The 14,085-nt window shown below is 46.1% G+C and overlaps 1 protein-coding gene across 3 annotated transcripts in view; it reads left to right on the top strand.

Annotated features, from left to right (window-relative positions):
• MPRIP (myosin phosphatase Rho interacting protein) overlaps nt 1-14,085 on the top strand; it is an 845,921-nt gene that overhangs the window by 638,082 nt on the left and 193,754 nt on the right. For all 3 annotated transcript variants that reach the window (XM_078665226.1, XM_078665225.1, XM_078665227.1), the window contains 2 exons: nt 1,008-1,167; nt 6,504-6,623. In XM_078665226.1, coding sequence (XP_078521352.1) covers nt 1,008-1,167; nt 6,504-6,623 — 280 coding nt within the window. The remainder of the gene's footprint in view (nt 1-1,007; nt 1,168-6,503; nt 6,624-14,085) is intronic.

Raw genomic sequence — 14,085 nt, 5'->3', positions numbered from 1 at the left:
GGTACACGGCTGCGCAGCCATGAAAGTATTGGCCAGCGATGCGGAGGAAGAGATAAGAAAGGCAGATGGCGGCTGCGTGCGTGCACGCAACCCTGAGGACAGGAAAAGCTTGTGGGTAGCACTTTCAAAAACCCCTTACTAAAAGTCAAGCAAGTAGTGCATGCGCTGCTCTAGGCTCGACCTAAAAAGGGTCATAGGCCCAGTCAAACAAAATTTGATTGTATCCACATGCCATCTATACTAACACGCTTGTTGTTAGGGTGTTGTCACTGGCTGCAGTGGCAATTTTCGTAATGAGACCATAAGAGCTTTGGTCTGATTGTGCCATGATAACGTTGAAAGATAAGTTGTAAGTCTCCATTTTACCCAGTGGATGCTAAGGTAAACGTGGAACCAATCACACACTTAGTGCATCTTAGTGGACTTGAATAGGACCCCCTATTTTGCTCCATCCACAACTGTGTTTTAATGGAGAGTGGGAATGGACACCTATTCTCTGGTAAACATTAGAAACTGGATAAGCTAAGGCCCTTTCTTTTGTGCAGTCCATTGCTCTGTGGGATTGGAACAGCTTCTCCATTGTATCACAGTTTGATGTGACTTTTGTTAACCAAAAGATGTAGGTGACTATTCTTAAATCTTCCCAGAAAACATTTTTGCTAATTTCTTCATTTATTTAGACGTACTATGTATGTAATTGAGAAGTAATAAGTAATTGATGGGCTTTGTCAATCCAATATGGTGACTCACAGGCTTTACATATGGTACTCACGTTTTTTAAGTGTGAACTTAGCAAACCTTGATAAGAAGGAGTTGGACTGTAAATCCCTATTTTTAAGTATCACCTATGAATCATTGAATCCTTTTGGTTTATGTAACTGTTTAATTATGAGTTCTAGGACCGTGTCTGCCATTGCTGTACAAAATTGATGCAATCATCCAAAACAAATTAGAGAAGCAAAGTGAAAATACTGTTCAGTGACTCTGTTGTGTATTATCTCTTACAGAGAAGAGTTACAATCGGTCCAGCGAGAACTGGAGGTTCTTTCTGAACAGTACTCTCAAAAGTGTTTGGAGAATGCACACCTGGCTCAGGCCCTGGAGGCTGAAAGACAGGCTCTCCGGCAGTGCCAGCGAGAGAACCAGGAACTTAATGCACACAATCAGGTAAGAATTAGGACATTTAGAAGCTGAGACTTGATAACTTTAAGATGGGCAGAAGATGATATACCACGGTGCTCCAAGAGTATTTGAACTTGACATATTCTTAATCAAGGGTTCTTGTGTGCTTGAGATTGATTACTGGCTTTATTCATGAATTTGATCAATAAATGAAAGCATCAGTATGTCAATACTCAGGTTTTGCTGAAGGCTTTATCTCTATGTGTGATTTAGTCTACCTACTTAACTCGTTTTTGTGTTCATTTGCTGATTAAAGTGGTGTAAGTATTTAAAGTTGGAAATTAACTAAGTTATAACCAAATTAACAAAGACAGAATTTCTCAGTCTAGATTCACCATATCAAGACACAATTTCGGTCTTGGCAGTATGTGGTGAAATAACTTGTAGAATACTGGACACACATGTTGATCCTGTCATTTAAATAAGTCATGAGGAAAAAATAATAATTTCTGTGTCTTTTAGTTTGCTAGTTGCCCAACTCTGCGTTTGAGGGAAATAGAATTTCATAACACACAATCTGTTTTGGGCTTAGATTCCTTAGTACACATTTATTGGGTTAATTTTAGAAAATTGATGATTAGAATGTATGGAATCTTAATTAGCAACAATAAAAGCCCCCTCTGAAAACAAATAATACAGATCACATTTTTGCATAAAATAAGCTTTTAAAAGCTTAACTTTGATTCTTAAGTTCCCACATGGGTTTTGTAGAGGGACAATTCTCTTCAAATTGTTAATGAAATCACAGTGAACAGAGTTAATATCTGTTAATCTTTTTGAATAAGCTGTGAATGATCAAGGCTGGACTTTCAAAACATTGCATATTATTCTTTCCTGTAAATGGCTTGAGTGACTCACTCGATGCAATGTGCAAAGGACACTCTCATCCCCAAACCAGGCAAGGACATTGAGAAATGTAGGACTGACAGATCAATTGGGTTGATTAATTGTTTCAAGGATCTTAGCTAAAATATCTTCAAACTGATTATGAGAAATGTGTCCCCAACACAGACACAGTGTGGTCAATCCACTGGACGACGCTTGAATTTTTGTTTGTTTGATATGTCGATTGGGGAGAAGATACATGTGAATCCCTAAAGCACACATGGATGTCGAGAGTAAGGAGTGATTGCTAGATAATAGCTGGTCGAAGATTATACTTTAATGTACCAGTTTAATTCATTTGATGTGTTTAATGCGGACACCCCTGAAGGTGCCTCTGAAGATTTACAGAGGTAATGTCTGATGGATCCAATTACTACTCTTATCCCGCTGTAATGATATGTGACTTTTAAAAACCAATCAAGACTTTTTTTTTTTTTAGTGATAACCGACCTTATTGAGCCTGACAAGTGGGATAGACAAGGAGAACACAAAATAAATGAAATTGCTCACTCGCTAGAAAAAGTTCCCATACTTCTTAATCAACTAGATGCTTATAGGACTGTTCCACATAAATCAGGGTGTGAATTATAGCTGGTTATCGTGCTCTAGAGTCAAGGATCCACTTTGGATGGTGAAGGACTTGTGATTGTTGCACTGAACATGGCTGAAATGACTGACCGTAAACTTTTGGACAAACATATCTCCAGACTTCACAACATTTATGATCTTTTGGCTTAATATACAGAATGAAGTTTGCATACAAGTTGTCACAAGGAGCTATGCTTGTATGTCTTGTACTCTGGGTTTTTGACTGTAGATTGCGAATTTCCTTTCTGCCCTGGAGAGTGAATGGTAGCATTGGACTTGCAGTGCACATATTTTCACATTCCCATCTTGCCTGCCGACAGGCATTACCCGTTAGAACAAGAGCACTTCCAGGTTGCCGTGCACTCTTTTGACCTTACCAGCGCCCCACAGATGCTCGATCAAGGTAATGGTGGTGGTTGGAGCACACCTGCGGAAGTTGGGAATCCCAGTCTTGACAATTGGCTGTTGAAGGAAGGCTCACCCCTTGCTTATCTCTCCCACCTCCAGATTATGGAGGACATCCAACATTCACTCTGGTTCACTTTCAACGTGCCAAAGTCACACCTGACTCCCTCTCAGATGCTCCCCTTTCATTGGAGCTGTCCTGGACACAGTATAGTCCGGGCCTATCCTCCTGAGCAGCAACTCCAGGATATTCCCGCTGTGATACTGATGCTTCAGCCTTTATCCTGGATTTTAGTGAGATTGACTCTGAGGCTGTTGGTCCTCATGGCCTCCTCCATCCTGCTAGTGACACATGCCCCTTGGCATATGCGGGCTCTGCAATGTGGGACCTGATGTTCCAGTGGGCGCTTCAGGGGAATCTGTTCAACATGGTTCAGATCTTGGAGGGAACTGCAAAATACCTGCAATGGTGGCTGATTAACCATGATTGGGTCAGCGGCAGACCCCCCTCCCTTGTCTAGCCAGAGCCGACTACTGTAGTGACAGATGCGTAACTCCTGGGCTGGGGAGGCCACTTGGGAGAGGTGGAGATTGGAGGACTCTGGTTTCCGGTCGAATCAAAACTCCACATCAACCTGTTGGAGATTGGCTTTGAAAGGCTTCTTTCCTTCGATTGGGTAAGGCTGGTATAGGTGGTCATGGACAACACCTCTGCCTTGTGGTACTGCAACAAATGGCAGGGTGGGGTCCTGGGCCCTTTGTCAAGAGGCCCGCATCTATGTAAATGGCTGGACTGTATTTCCCTGATGGTTCAACACCTGACAGGCTCCCTGAACGCCATGATGGATGAACTTAGCTATCAATACCTAGAGGGTCACCCGAGGTGGTGCAAGATGTCTTTCAAGAGTAGGGAGAGCCTTGGTTAGATCTGTTAGCCACCACTGAGGGTGTGCAGTGTCAGCAGCCCTGCGCATTGGAGTTTCAAAGGCAGCTCTCGCTCACAGACACTTTTTATCTTGAGTGGAGCTCTGGCCTCCTGTACGCCTTCTTGCCGATACGACTCCTGCCCAGAGATCAAGAAAATCAGGAACTACCGGACCCAATCATTCTTGTGGCTCCTGATTCGGCACAGAGAGTCTTGTATGCCGAGCTTCTCAGCATGACCATCGTTCCTCGGATCAGGCTGCCCCTTCGGGAGGATCATCTGTTGCATCCAAAGGAGCAGGTTCTGCACCCACAACTGTGCACCATCCGCCTTTATGCGTGGAGATCGAGTGTTGACAATTGACAGACCAATCATTATGCCACTGTGGGATCGTAACCTGGTCCTCATGTTCGCACACTTTGAGCTACTACACTACTTCACTTGCTATCAAGACATCTTTTCTAGCAGGGGCGGCTCCTCCACTAGGGCGGAGGAGCGTCGCCCCACTGCTTTCTCGCAGTGCGAGAAGCAGAAACATAAAATGGTAAAACTACCATTTTATGTTTCTGCTCCCCGCACTGCGAGAAAGAAGTAGTGTTTGGTTGTTCGGGGCTACTCTACGAGCAGGACTGGGCAGGGGAGGAATGTTGTGCCCACTCCTGAGTGAGCCTGACTGGTTTGGTTTGGTCAGGTCTCTGGGGCCGCCCAGACCAGTCATGCGCACTCTGCCCTTTCTCCATGCAATCTGCAATTCAGCCTACATGGAGAAAATGGCCCCCCCATAGGCGCCTGGCTGTCTGTCTTCCTCACCAATCACAAGGCTGCCAGTGCAGCCTTGTGATTGGCTTAGGGGAGGGGAGGGAGGCTTCCTGCTTCCTGTTCATACCGGAGGAAGGAGAGGAAAGCAGGAGCCGTAGCCAGAGCTGTGAAAACATGGGACCCGCGGACAGGTACGTTTTTTTAATTAATTATTAAATTTACCCCCTCCCGGGATTAATGCGGGCCGCGACTGTTTTCTAGTGGCCATAACATCAGCCAGGGGTGTCAGCGAACTGCAGGCACTGTGTGCATGGGAAACAGTCATTACAACGCAGCTGTTTCCACGCAAGGCCTTTACTACGCAGGCATTGCCACGCATACACTGACACCACGCATAGCCTTCACCACGCATTTTTAGGTCTTGCCTAGGCAGCGTAAGTGCTGCTTAGGAGATGACCTCTTGGAATCACTTAGGACTTTTTCGGAAACTCGTGCATGTACTGCACTGTTTCCAGTGAACACTTGTGTATGTTAGGCCTCCACCTTGCAGGATCGAGCAGTGGCGCCATCAGTTCCCAATTATCGCACCCGCGCTGGTCGCGTTAATTGCAAACAAATGGCGGTCGCGTTCACTTTTGCGGCTGTTTGTTCTCTCTGTTCCCTCTACCTCGCCTTCAGTACGCCCCTCTACCTTTTTTCCCATTTCATCATGTGTATTGACACAGTCCGCATCCTTCTGTATTTCTTTTGGGCTCTTTTCTTTGCCCATTTCTCTGTTTATCTCTCTTTTAGCATTTGTTCTTTCTTTCTTGAGACAGAACCTTGCTCACTTTCCTGTCTACCATTATTCACTCTCACCTTCCGACTTTCTATCTCTCTCTTTATGTCTGTCTTCCTCTTTTGTCACCATCCTTTCTCTCTCCCTCACACTCTCTGTTCCGTCTTCTTCCGTTCTGTCTCCTCTTTCACACAAAGCTGTCCTGGACTAATGAGTTAAATGACTAAGAAGGCAACAGGAAATGAAAGAAAGTGTGAAAAACTTTGGTGGGAAGTAGAAAAGGAAGCCAGATGATGCTAGTCTGAGACCTGGAAATGGGAACTGAGGAGGTTTGAGGAAGAGACCCAGGCAAAATGGGGGGCCAGTAAAAGATTCTGAAATATTGTGAGGGGATAAATGCCCATAGAGAAAAGTGGGAAGAGAAAGATCAAATTAAGAGGTAATGATTAAAACATTAATCAAAAGGAAACAAGAACATCCTTCTTTCTCTGGGAGCTATGGACACCAGGCAGGAAATCAATGTATTCACGAAGCAGCAAGTTTGGAGCCCTGACGATGTCCAGTGTGCACGAAATGCGTAGCCTGGATTGACTTTTGTGATGTGATCTGGATTTAAGAATTGGAAGTTTTGAAAAAAAACATACTAATTGGATGTACATGAAGACTGCCTAGGGACTTTCTTTGATTGTGGTTACTATGAAGCAATAAGCTTGTGAAAATTATTGATATAGGCGCTCCTCTTGGATTGAGGTTATATTTTGGAAGACAAACGGCCCAGTGGTGGCGGGACTACTGAGAGCAAAGTGCGCTTCAACCAAAAAGTAAGTGATGACCAGTATAACGCACCAGTGTGCACGCTTCTAAGCCCTCACCGTTTGTTGATTTGTTTGACAAATTCATTTATTGTAATTTGAACCATAGTTCTTATTGTTGATCTCCTGTATTCAGTCTTTCAATTTGTTCTATCTGTTTTTTTGGCAGGAGTTAAATAACCGCCTGGCTGCGGAATTCACGAGATTGCGCATGCTACTGACTGGAGATGGAAGTGGAGAGGCTGCTGGATCGCCTCTAACACAAGGGAAAGATGCCTATGAATTGGAGGTGGGTATCTCAAACTTTAAATTTAAAACTATTGGGTACACACGGTGAAACCCAGAGTGAAGTAAAATAAAATGCTCAGCACTGCATTGCAAGCATTTCGTAGGAACACGTATGTATGGTGGTACAATTATCCCTATCGCTAGTGTTTACATTGTTAAAGAGTAATTCTTGGAGCTCAAAGTTTTGCTTAGCCTGCAGCCAGGACTATCAATGGTCTGGAGCTGAAAACTAAGGCTGCATAGTCTTGATTCCACCTGATGCCTCATTAATCCACCACTAGGCAATCCCTGCCCATCTGTTGCTGCAAGTTCTTTTTCATCCCTGCTTTCTCTCTTTATCACTACTTCACCATCTTTCTAACTTCCTCCTTCTTTTGTGTTTTTTTCACTCTCTTCCTCTCTCTCACTCTAGACCAAAGTCTGTAAAGGAAAAATAAATAAATGCATGTCCCCAAAAATGAGTGCGAGTGTGCCCCACTTGCAAACACTGGCCCAAATTAAGCACTTGCTGTCACTAACGTCAGGCAAAGTGAGCCCAGGAGCTTGTTTGTTTTCCTCTTGTGAGGTTCTAAGCTCATAATGAAACTACAAGGCCCACAATTGAGCATTGTGCTGGCTGAAAAGCCAGGGATGGCAGGTAATATCTAGTGTCATAGTGCCACTTGGCAGACTTTTGAAATGCACAATAAAACTTAGCTTCTGCTTGCAAGCAAACACAGGTTAAACAGCCCAGTGGATACGAGGGCTGAGATAGCCTTTCAGATGAAAATGCAATGTTCGAGGCATGTGGGCTGCTGAATTCACATCTTATGCATAGATCGCCGCCTAGTGTTGGGTCCGGATGATTGCACATTGTTGTCCTGGAAGAGTCTTCGCAGTATCACGAGATAGGTGGCTCCTCCCCTGGACTACAGTGCGCATGGGCATCCTTTCCATCCTCAGATTGTTTTTTTCCGCCATTGGGTTCGGATGTACTTTCCTTAACTCCAGTTCGGAAAACTTTCTACAAGGCCAAAAGGCCTTCGGGGTCGTCGGTATTGTTCTTTCGATCGTTGCCGAATTCTTGTTCCAGTTTCTTTCGAAGCAGGACGTCGAAGAGCGCCGTGGGCCTTTTCGACACTACAGGCCCGATCATCGATGGAACGGAGCCTGTTCAAACGATGCCCCCTTTGTAATTCAAAATACCCGCACATCGATGTACACCCGGTGTGCAACAAGTGCTTATCACCAGACCACAACGAGGACAACTGTCTAGCTTGTGCTCGGTTCCGGTCGAAGAAAACGCTTAGGCTCCGACGTGCAGCAAGACAAACAATGACGAAGCCAGCGCCCGACCCGGTGAATATCTTCGACGAAGACGACGATGAGGTTGTCGAGACTGAGGATCCAGAACAGACGTCGGATCCAGGTTCGGAGCACGACTCCAACTACTATGAAGACGACAAAGAACACGTCGTTGAAGATGAAAACGTCGAAGAGGTAAGGGACGCCGTGTCCCCCATCGGAGCCGTCGATGACGACTCCAGTGATGAACCAGGCCCAACAGTGGGTACTGGGCCTAAACAAGACACTCTTAAACTTTCCAAGGCTCCAGTCGAGGCATCGCCGAAAGGCCTTAGCCAAGATCATATTAAGCATTCTGTTGCCCCGCATCTCGGCTCGGCTAAGATTATATCACATGAGCCATCGGTCGCCCAAACGAAAACGAAAGCTACCGAGGTACAAACGAAACCGAAACTGCTAAAGTCAGCCATCGGATCGAAGAGTGCAAACACATCGGAATCGACGTCGAAGACAAGTGTCGACGACCATAAAAGGCCAACCGCAAAGGGTGTCGATCTGAAGATTGGTGCGCTAAAGTGCCTCGCTAAAGCCATGCACGTCGATCCAACGAGGTCGGCGTCGACGGACAGCGACACAAACAAAGGGCTCGACTCTCAAAAGGCCCTCGAACCGAGGCACCGAGTCGAAAAACAACAGCTCGTCAAAGCCCTCGAGCCGAAAACAAAAGGCGCCTCGAAGGAGCAAGTCGAATCGACAAAAAAGAGCGCACCTCCTACGCAAGCACCACTGTCGACGCAAAGTAAAAAGCACGCCGACAAAGCAAAGTCCGTCGGTCCCATATCGGCGCAAGGACAAAAACCGCCGATAAAATTCAGTCTTCCCCCAACGGCACAGCCTAAGGCTACCGATCCGAAAAAAGGGATCGAACATTCCAAAACTGTGACACTTGGAAAAAGGAGACATCCTCAAGAAGCAAGCGTTGTGTATCAGGAGCCCTCCTATGATGAACAGTCTAAGCTCCATATCGACGCCAACACTGGTACACTTACTATTTATCAAAGAAAGATCAGGTCGGAAAATCCACTGGAATCCTATAAAATTCCACTCAAAAAGTAAAGGGACTCTTCCACATCGCCTGTCCTTTTTGAGAGTGTGCAGTACCATGACCAAGACACTTATGCATACTCACCCACATGCTCAACTGAGGAGCTAGGGTACACCTATAACGAACAATATAGTTACCCTGCGGACGATGATCAAGATGACCAGGCTCAAACCTGGACAGACACTGCTGACCAGGGGGAGTCACAACCTATCCCTGATACTCCCTCTTATCCTGTAAACACTTCGCCCACAGAAGATACAGCGGCGTTTAGCGCACTGATAGAGAGGGCAGCACATAATCATGATGTGGACATGCATGCTGACCCAATTGAGGAAGATTTCTTGTTTGACACTCTCCACTTCAGAGAAATCAGTTAAAACATTGCCAATGTTAAAGGGTGTCCTCAAACACACAGGAGACATTTTTAAGGAGACCACCAGAGCAAGGGTTATTAACCCCCGAATTGAACGAAAATACAGACCGGCGCATGTGGACCCTACATACATTAAGGGACAGTTGCCGTTGGACTCTCTGGTAGTCTCCAATGCTCGTAAACGTGCCAACTCCCAAACTACTAGTGATGCTCCTCCTCCAGACAAAGAGTCTAAAGTGTTAGAAGCTTCTGGGAAGAGGGTGGCTGCACAAGCAGCTAATATCTGGAGAATTTCCAACACACAGGCCCTATTAGCCAGATATGATAGGGCACATTATGACACATTGGAGCAACTGCTACAACATTTGCCTGATGCATACAAAGAAGGTGCAGAAACACTAATACAGGAAGGGAAACTCATAACCAACGCTTCCATTAAATGTGCGCTGGACGTAGCTGACTCTGCAGCCAGGGCCATCAACACTAGTGTCATGCTCAGAAGGCATGCTTGGTTGCGTATCTCAGAGTTCAAACCAGAGATTCAAACAACTTTATTAAATCAGCCTGTAAACCCTGAGTTTTTTATTTGGCCCTGATGTGGACTCCATCTTAGAAAAAATTAAAAAAGACACAGAGACAGCCAAATCTATGGGGGCCTTTCAGTCTCAACAATTCAGAGGTGGTTCCTTTCGTCGCTCCAATAACAGAGGAGCTTCAAGAGGACAGGCATCCCAGCAGACTCAATACAACAAAGGGAACATGCAAACCACCTATCCTAAAACAAGCAGAGGTGGATACCGTGGCAACAGCAGTAAAGGCAGAGGACGAGGGAATAACAACACCAGATCCTCCGCCAATACTAAGCAGTGACGCCTTGTCGCTGCCCCCGGACCATATAACACCGGTCGGGGGCAGATTACAACAGTTCCTGCCAGTCTGGGAAAGCATTACCACAGACAGGTGGGTAAGACAACTCATTCAGTATGGTTATTGTCTAGAGCTAACGTCCACTCCACCCAACATACCCCCAAAACACCGTCCTATGTCCGCAGAGCACATAGACTTATTGCAACAAGAAGTTATCAGCATGCTGCAAAAAGGGGCCATAGAACTCGTCCCTATACAAGAACAAGGTACAGGGGTGTACTCTCTGTACTTCTTAATCCCCAAAAAGGACGGGTCTCTCAGGCCAATACTAGACCTCAGCCCCCTAAACCAATACATCTTGTCAGAACATTTTCACATGCTCACTTTACAGCAAGTTCTACCACTACTCAGTCAGGGAGACTTCCTCGCTACCCTAGACTTAAAGGATGCGTATTTCCACATACCAATACATCCACAACACAGGAAGTATCTCAGGTTTACCATCCAAAACCAGCACTACCAATTCAAAGTACTGCCTTTCGGGGTGACCACAGCCCCCAGGGTGTTTACCAAGTGCCTAGCGACAGTGGCTGCACACCTACGGAGAAACCATGTTCACGTCTACCCCTATCTGGACGACTGGCTCATCCAAGCAAAGTCAGCCCCGCAATGTGCCAGTCACGTGTCCCGCACTATTCACCTCCTACACAGCCTCGGATTCTCATTAAACGACCCAAAGTCTCATCTTCAGCCCGCCCACGTACAGCAGTACCTGGGAGCCACAATAGACACTCTGGCAGCCAAAGCGCAGCCAAACTCAGCCAGAATCAACAGCATTCAGTTACTCATTCAGAAATTCAGGCCCAACACTCGCTCACAGCAAGGGTGTTTATGCAGTTGGCATGATGGCCTCCCGCATTTTCATAGTCCCTCACGCAAGACTACACATGCGTCCGCTCCAGGAGTGCTTAGCATGGCAGTGGAACCAGGCTCAGGGACAATTAACAGACCTAGTGTTGGTGACCGGTCGCGCATACAGCTCTCTGCATTGGTGGACACCACAAAACCTTTGCAAGGGACGACCGTTCCAAGAGCCTGTACCACAAATAGTGCTGACAACGGACGCATCTCTCCTGGGGTGGGGAGCGCATGTTCTCCATTACACAGTGCAGGGACTATGGACAACGCAGCAGAAGCTAATGCACATCAACCTGCTAGAACTGATGGCAATATTTATGGCGCTCAAAGCTTTCAAGGTACACATGTGCAACAAAGTCGTGTTAATCCGGACGGACAACATGACTGCCATGTACTACATACAGAAGCAGGGAGGGACACACTCTCCACAGTTGTCCCATCTAGCGCAAAGCATGTGGAAGTGGGCCATTCAGAGAAACATCTTCCTCATGGCGGAATACCCCCCCCCCGGCAAGGACAACCAGATAGCGGACCTGCTCAGCAGACACAGCCACCAGATGCACGAGTGGGAGATACATCCCTCTGTGCTGCAGCCGTACTTCCAGCGGTGGGGTCACCCAGAAATAGACCTGTTGGCCACAAGGGAAAAAGCAAAACGCCAAAACTTCGCCGCCAGATTTCCACATCCGCAGTCTCAGGGTAATGCGATATGGATTAACTGGTCAGGCAGGTTTGCGTACGCTTTTCCCCCAGCCCCGCTCATACCACTAGTGGCACGCAAACTGCGACAACACTCCATGACTCTAATCCTAGTTGCTCCAACATGGGCGAGGCAACCATGGTACACCACGTTTCTAGAACTTTCCGTGGTTCCTCATCAAAGGCTGCGATTAACACCCAGCCTTTTAACACAGAGCCATGGCGACATTCAGCACCCAGATCCGCAACAGTTGAACCTTGCGATATGGCTCCTGAGGTCATAGAGTTTGGTTACCTCAATTTGCCTCCCGACTGTATGAATATTATCAAAGAGGCAAGGAGGCCTACAACCAGGGCATGCTACGCGGCGAAGTGGAAACGGTTTGTCATCTATTGTAAAAATAATGACATAAATCCGCTAGATGCATCTACTCAGAACATCATATGTTACCTCCTACATTTACACAGATGCAATCTGGCTTACAGCTCCATTCGTATACATTTAGCTGCGGTGGCAGCTTATCTTCAAAACAGGCAGCACCTTTCACTCTTCAGGGTACCTGCTATTAAAGCTTTCCTGGAGGGACTCAAACGAATCATTCCTCCAAGACACCCACCTTCACCTGTCTGGAACCTCAACGTGGTTCTCACCAGACTAACGGGACCACCTTTTGAACCTCTACACTCCTGTGAGATACAATTCCTAACATGGAAAGTAGCTTTCCTAGTTGCGATTACATCACTCAGAAGAGTTAGTGAGCTGCAAGCCCTAACTATTCAGGAGCCATTCATACAGATTCACGCTAATAGGGTAGTGCTGCGAACTAACCCTAAATTTATGCCAAAGGTGGTGTCCCAGTTTCACATCAATCAAGCTATAGAACTGCCAGTATTCTTCCCTAATCCAGATTCCGTGGCAGAACGAGCTCTACATACCCTTGACGTTAAAAGAGCTCTCCTGTACTATATAGACTGAACAAAACTTTTCAGAAAGACTAAACAACTGTTTGTTGCCTTTTCACCACAGCACAAAGGCAACCCCATTTCCAAATCAGGTATAGCCAGATGGATTGTTAAGTGCATACAAATCTGTTATCAAAAAGCTAAATGCACATTAACAGTTCCCCCAAGAGCGCATTCCACATGCAAGTTAGGGGCATCCATAGCTTTCCTAGGAAACATTCCTCTAGAAGACATATGTAAGGCAGCCACATGGACTACCATACACACATTTACCAAACACTACTGCGTAGATGTACACTCCAAACAGCAAGCTGCTGTAGGACAGGCTGTACTCAACTCTTTTTCAAACTGCTGCAGCTGGCACAGGCAACCGCCGCTAAGAGGAGACTGCTATACATTCTATGCATAAGATGTGAATTCAGCAGCCCACATGCCTCGAACGGAATATGCTACTTACCAGTATGCATCTGTTCTTGGCATGTAGGGCTGCTGATATTCACATCGCCCTCCCTCCTCCCCGGTGCCTGTCGCAGCTGTAGCATTTAGAATTAATCTCTAGCATGGACATCACTTACTGTATCATACTCCATCCCTGCCACAATGGCGAAAAACAATCTGAGGATGGAAAGGGTGCCCATGCGCACTGTAGTCCAGGGGAGGAGCCATCTATCTTGTGATACTTCGAAGACTCTTCCAGGACAACAATTTGCAATCATCCGGACCCAATACTAGGCGGCGATCTATGCATAAGATGTGAATATCAGCAGCCCTACATGCCAAGAACAGATGCATACTGGTAAGTAGCATATTCCATCATCTCAATGCTAAAGGGCAAATATTAGCACTCCCTGGGAAATCTGCAAAACACATGGTTTACCAAGAGAAAGCAAGAAGCAGCCGTTAGAGTTTCTCGGGACACAGTTAGGAAAAATAATATTATATGTCACTCCCTCTACTTGGGCTCATCTTCTGGGTTTGTGTAATTTAGGTGGTGCGCTGAAAACAGGTTTGTAATGTGCCCTGTGTTGAACAAGTGTTGCACATGCTGCAGGTGCTGGCCTGTGAGGGCCGCCAGTGTTTTTAATGGTATAGTATGGCTTAACCCGAATCGATTCAATAGCTAGGACTCTTATCATCTGGGAATATATTTCTGAGCATGGAGAGGTTTAGCCTCCCTAACTGGGTGCACGCATTTCAAAACACATGTACATGTAAAGCATGCATTATGTGCCAGTATGATACCAGGCGCGTAAA

Source organism: Lissotriton helveticus, chromosome 10 (assembly GCF_964261635.1).
Source record: "Lissotriton helveticus chromosome 10, aLisHel1.1, whole genome shotgun sequence".
In the NCBI taxonomy this organism is placed as follows: Eukaryota; Metazoa; Chordata; class Amphibia; order Caudata; family Salamandridae; genus Lissotriton; species Lissotriton helveticus.
Note: the sequence above shows the minus strand (reverse complement) of the source record. Positions and strands in the feature narration are given on the sequence as shown.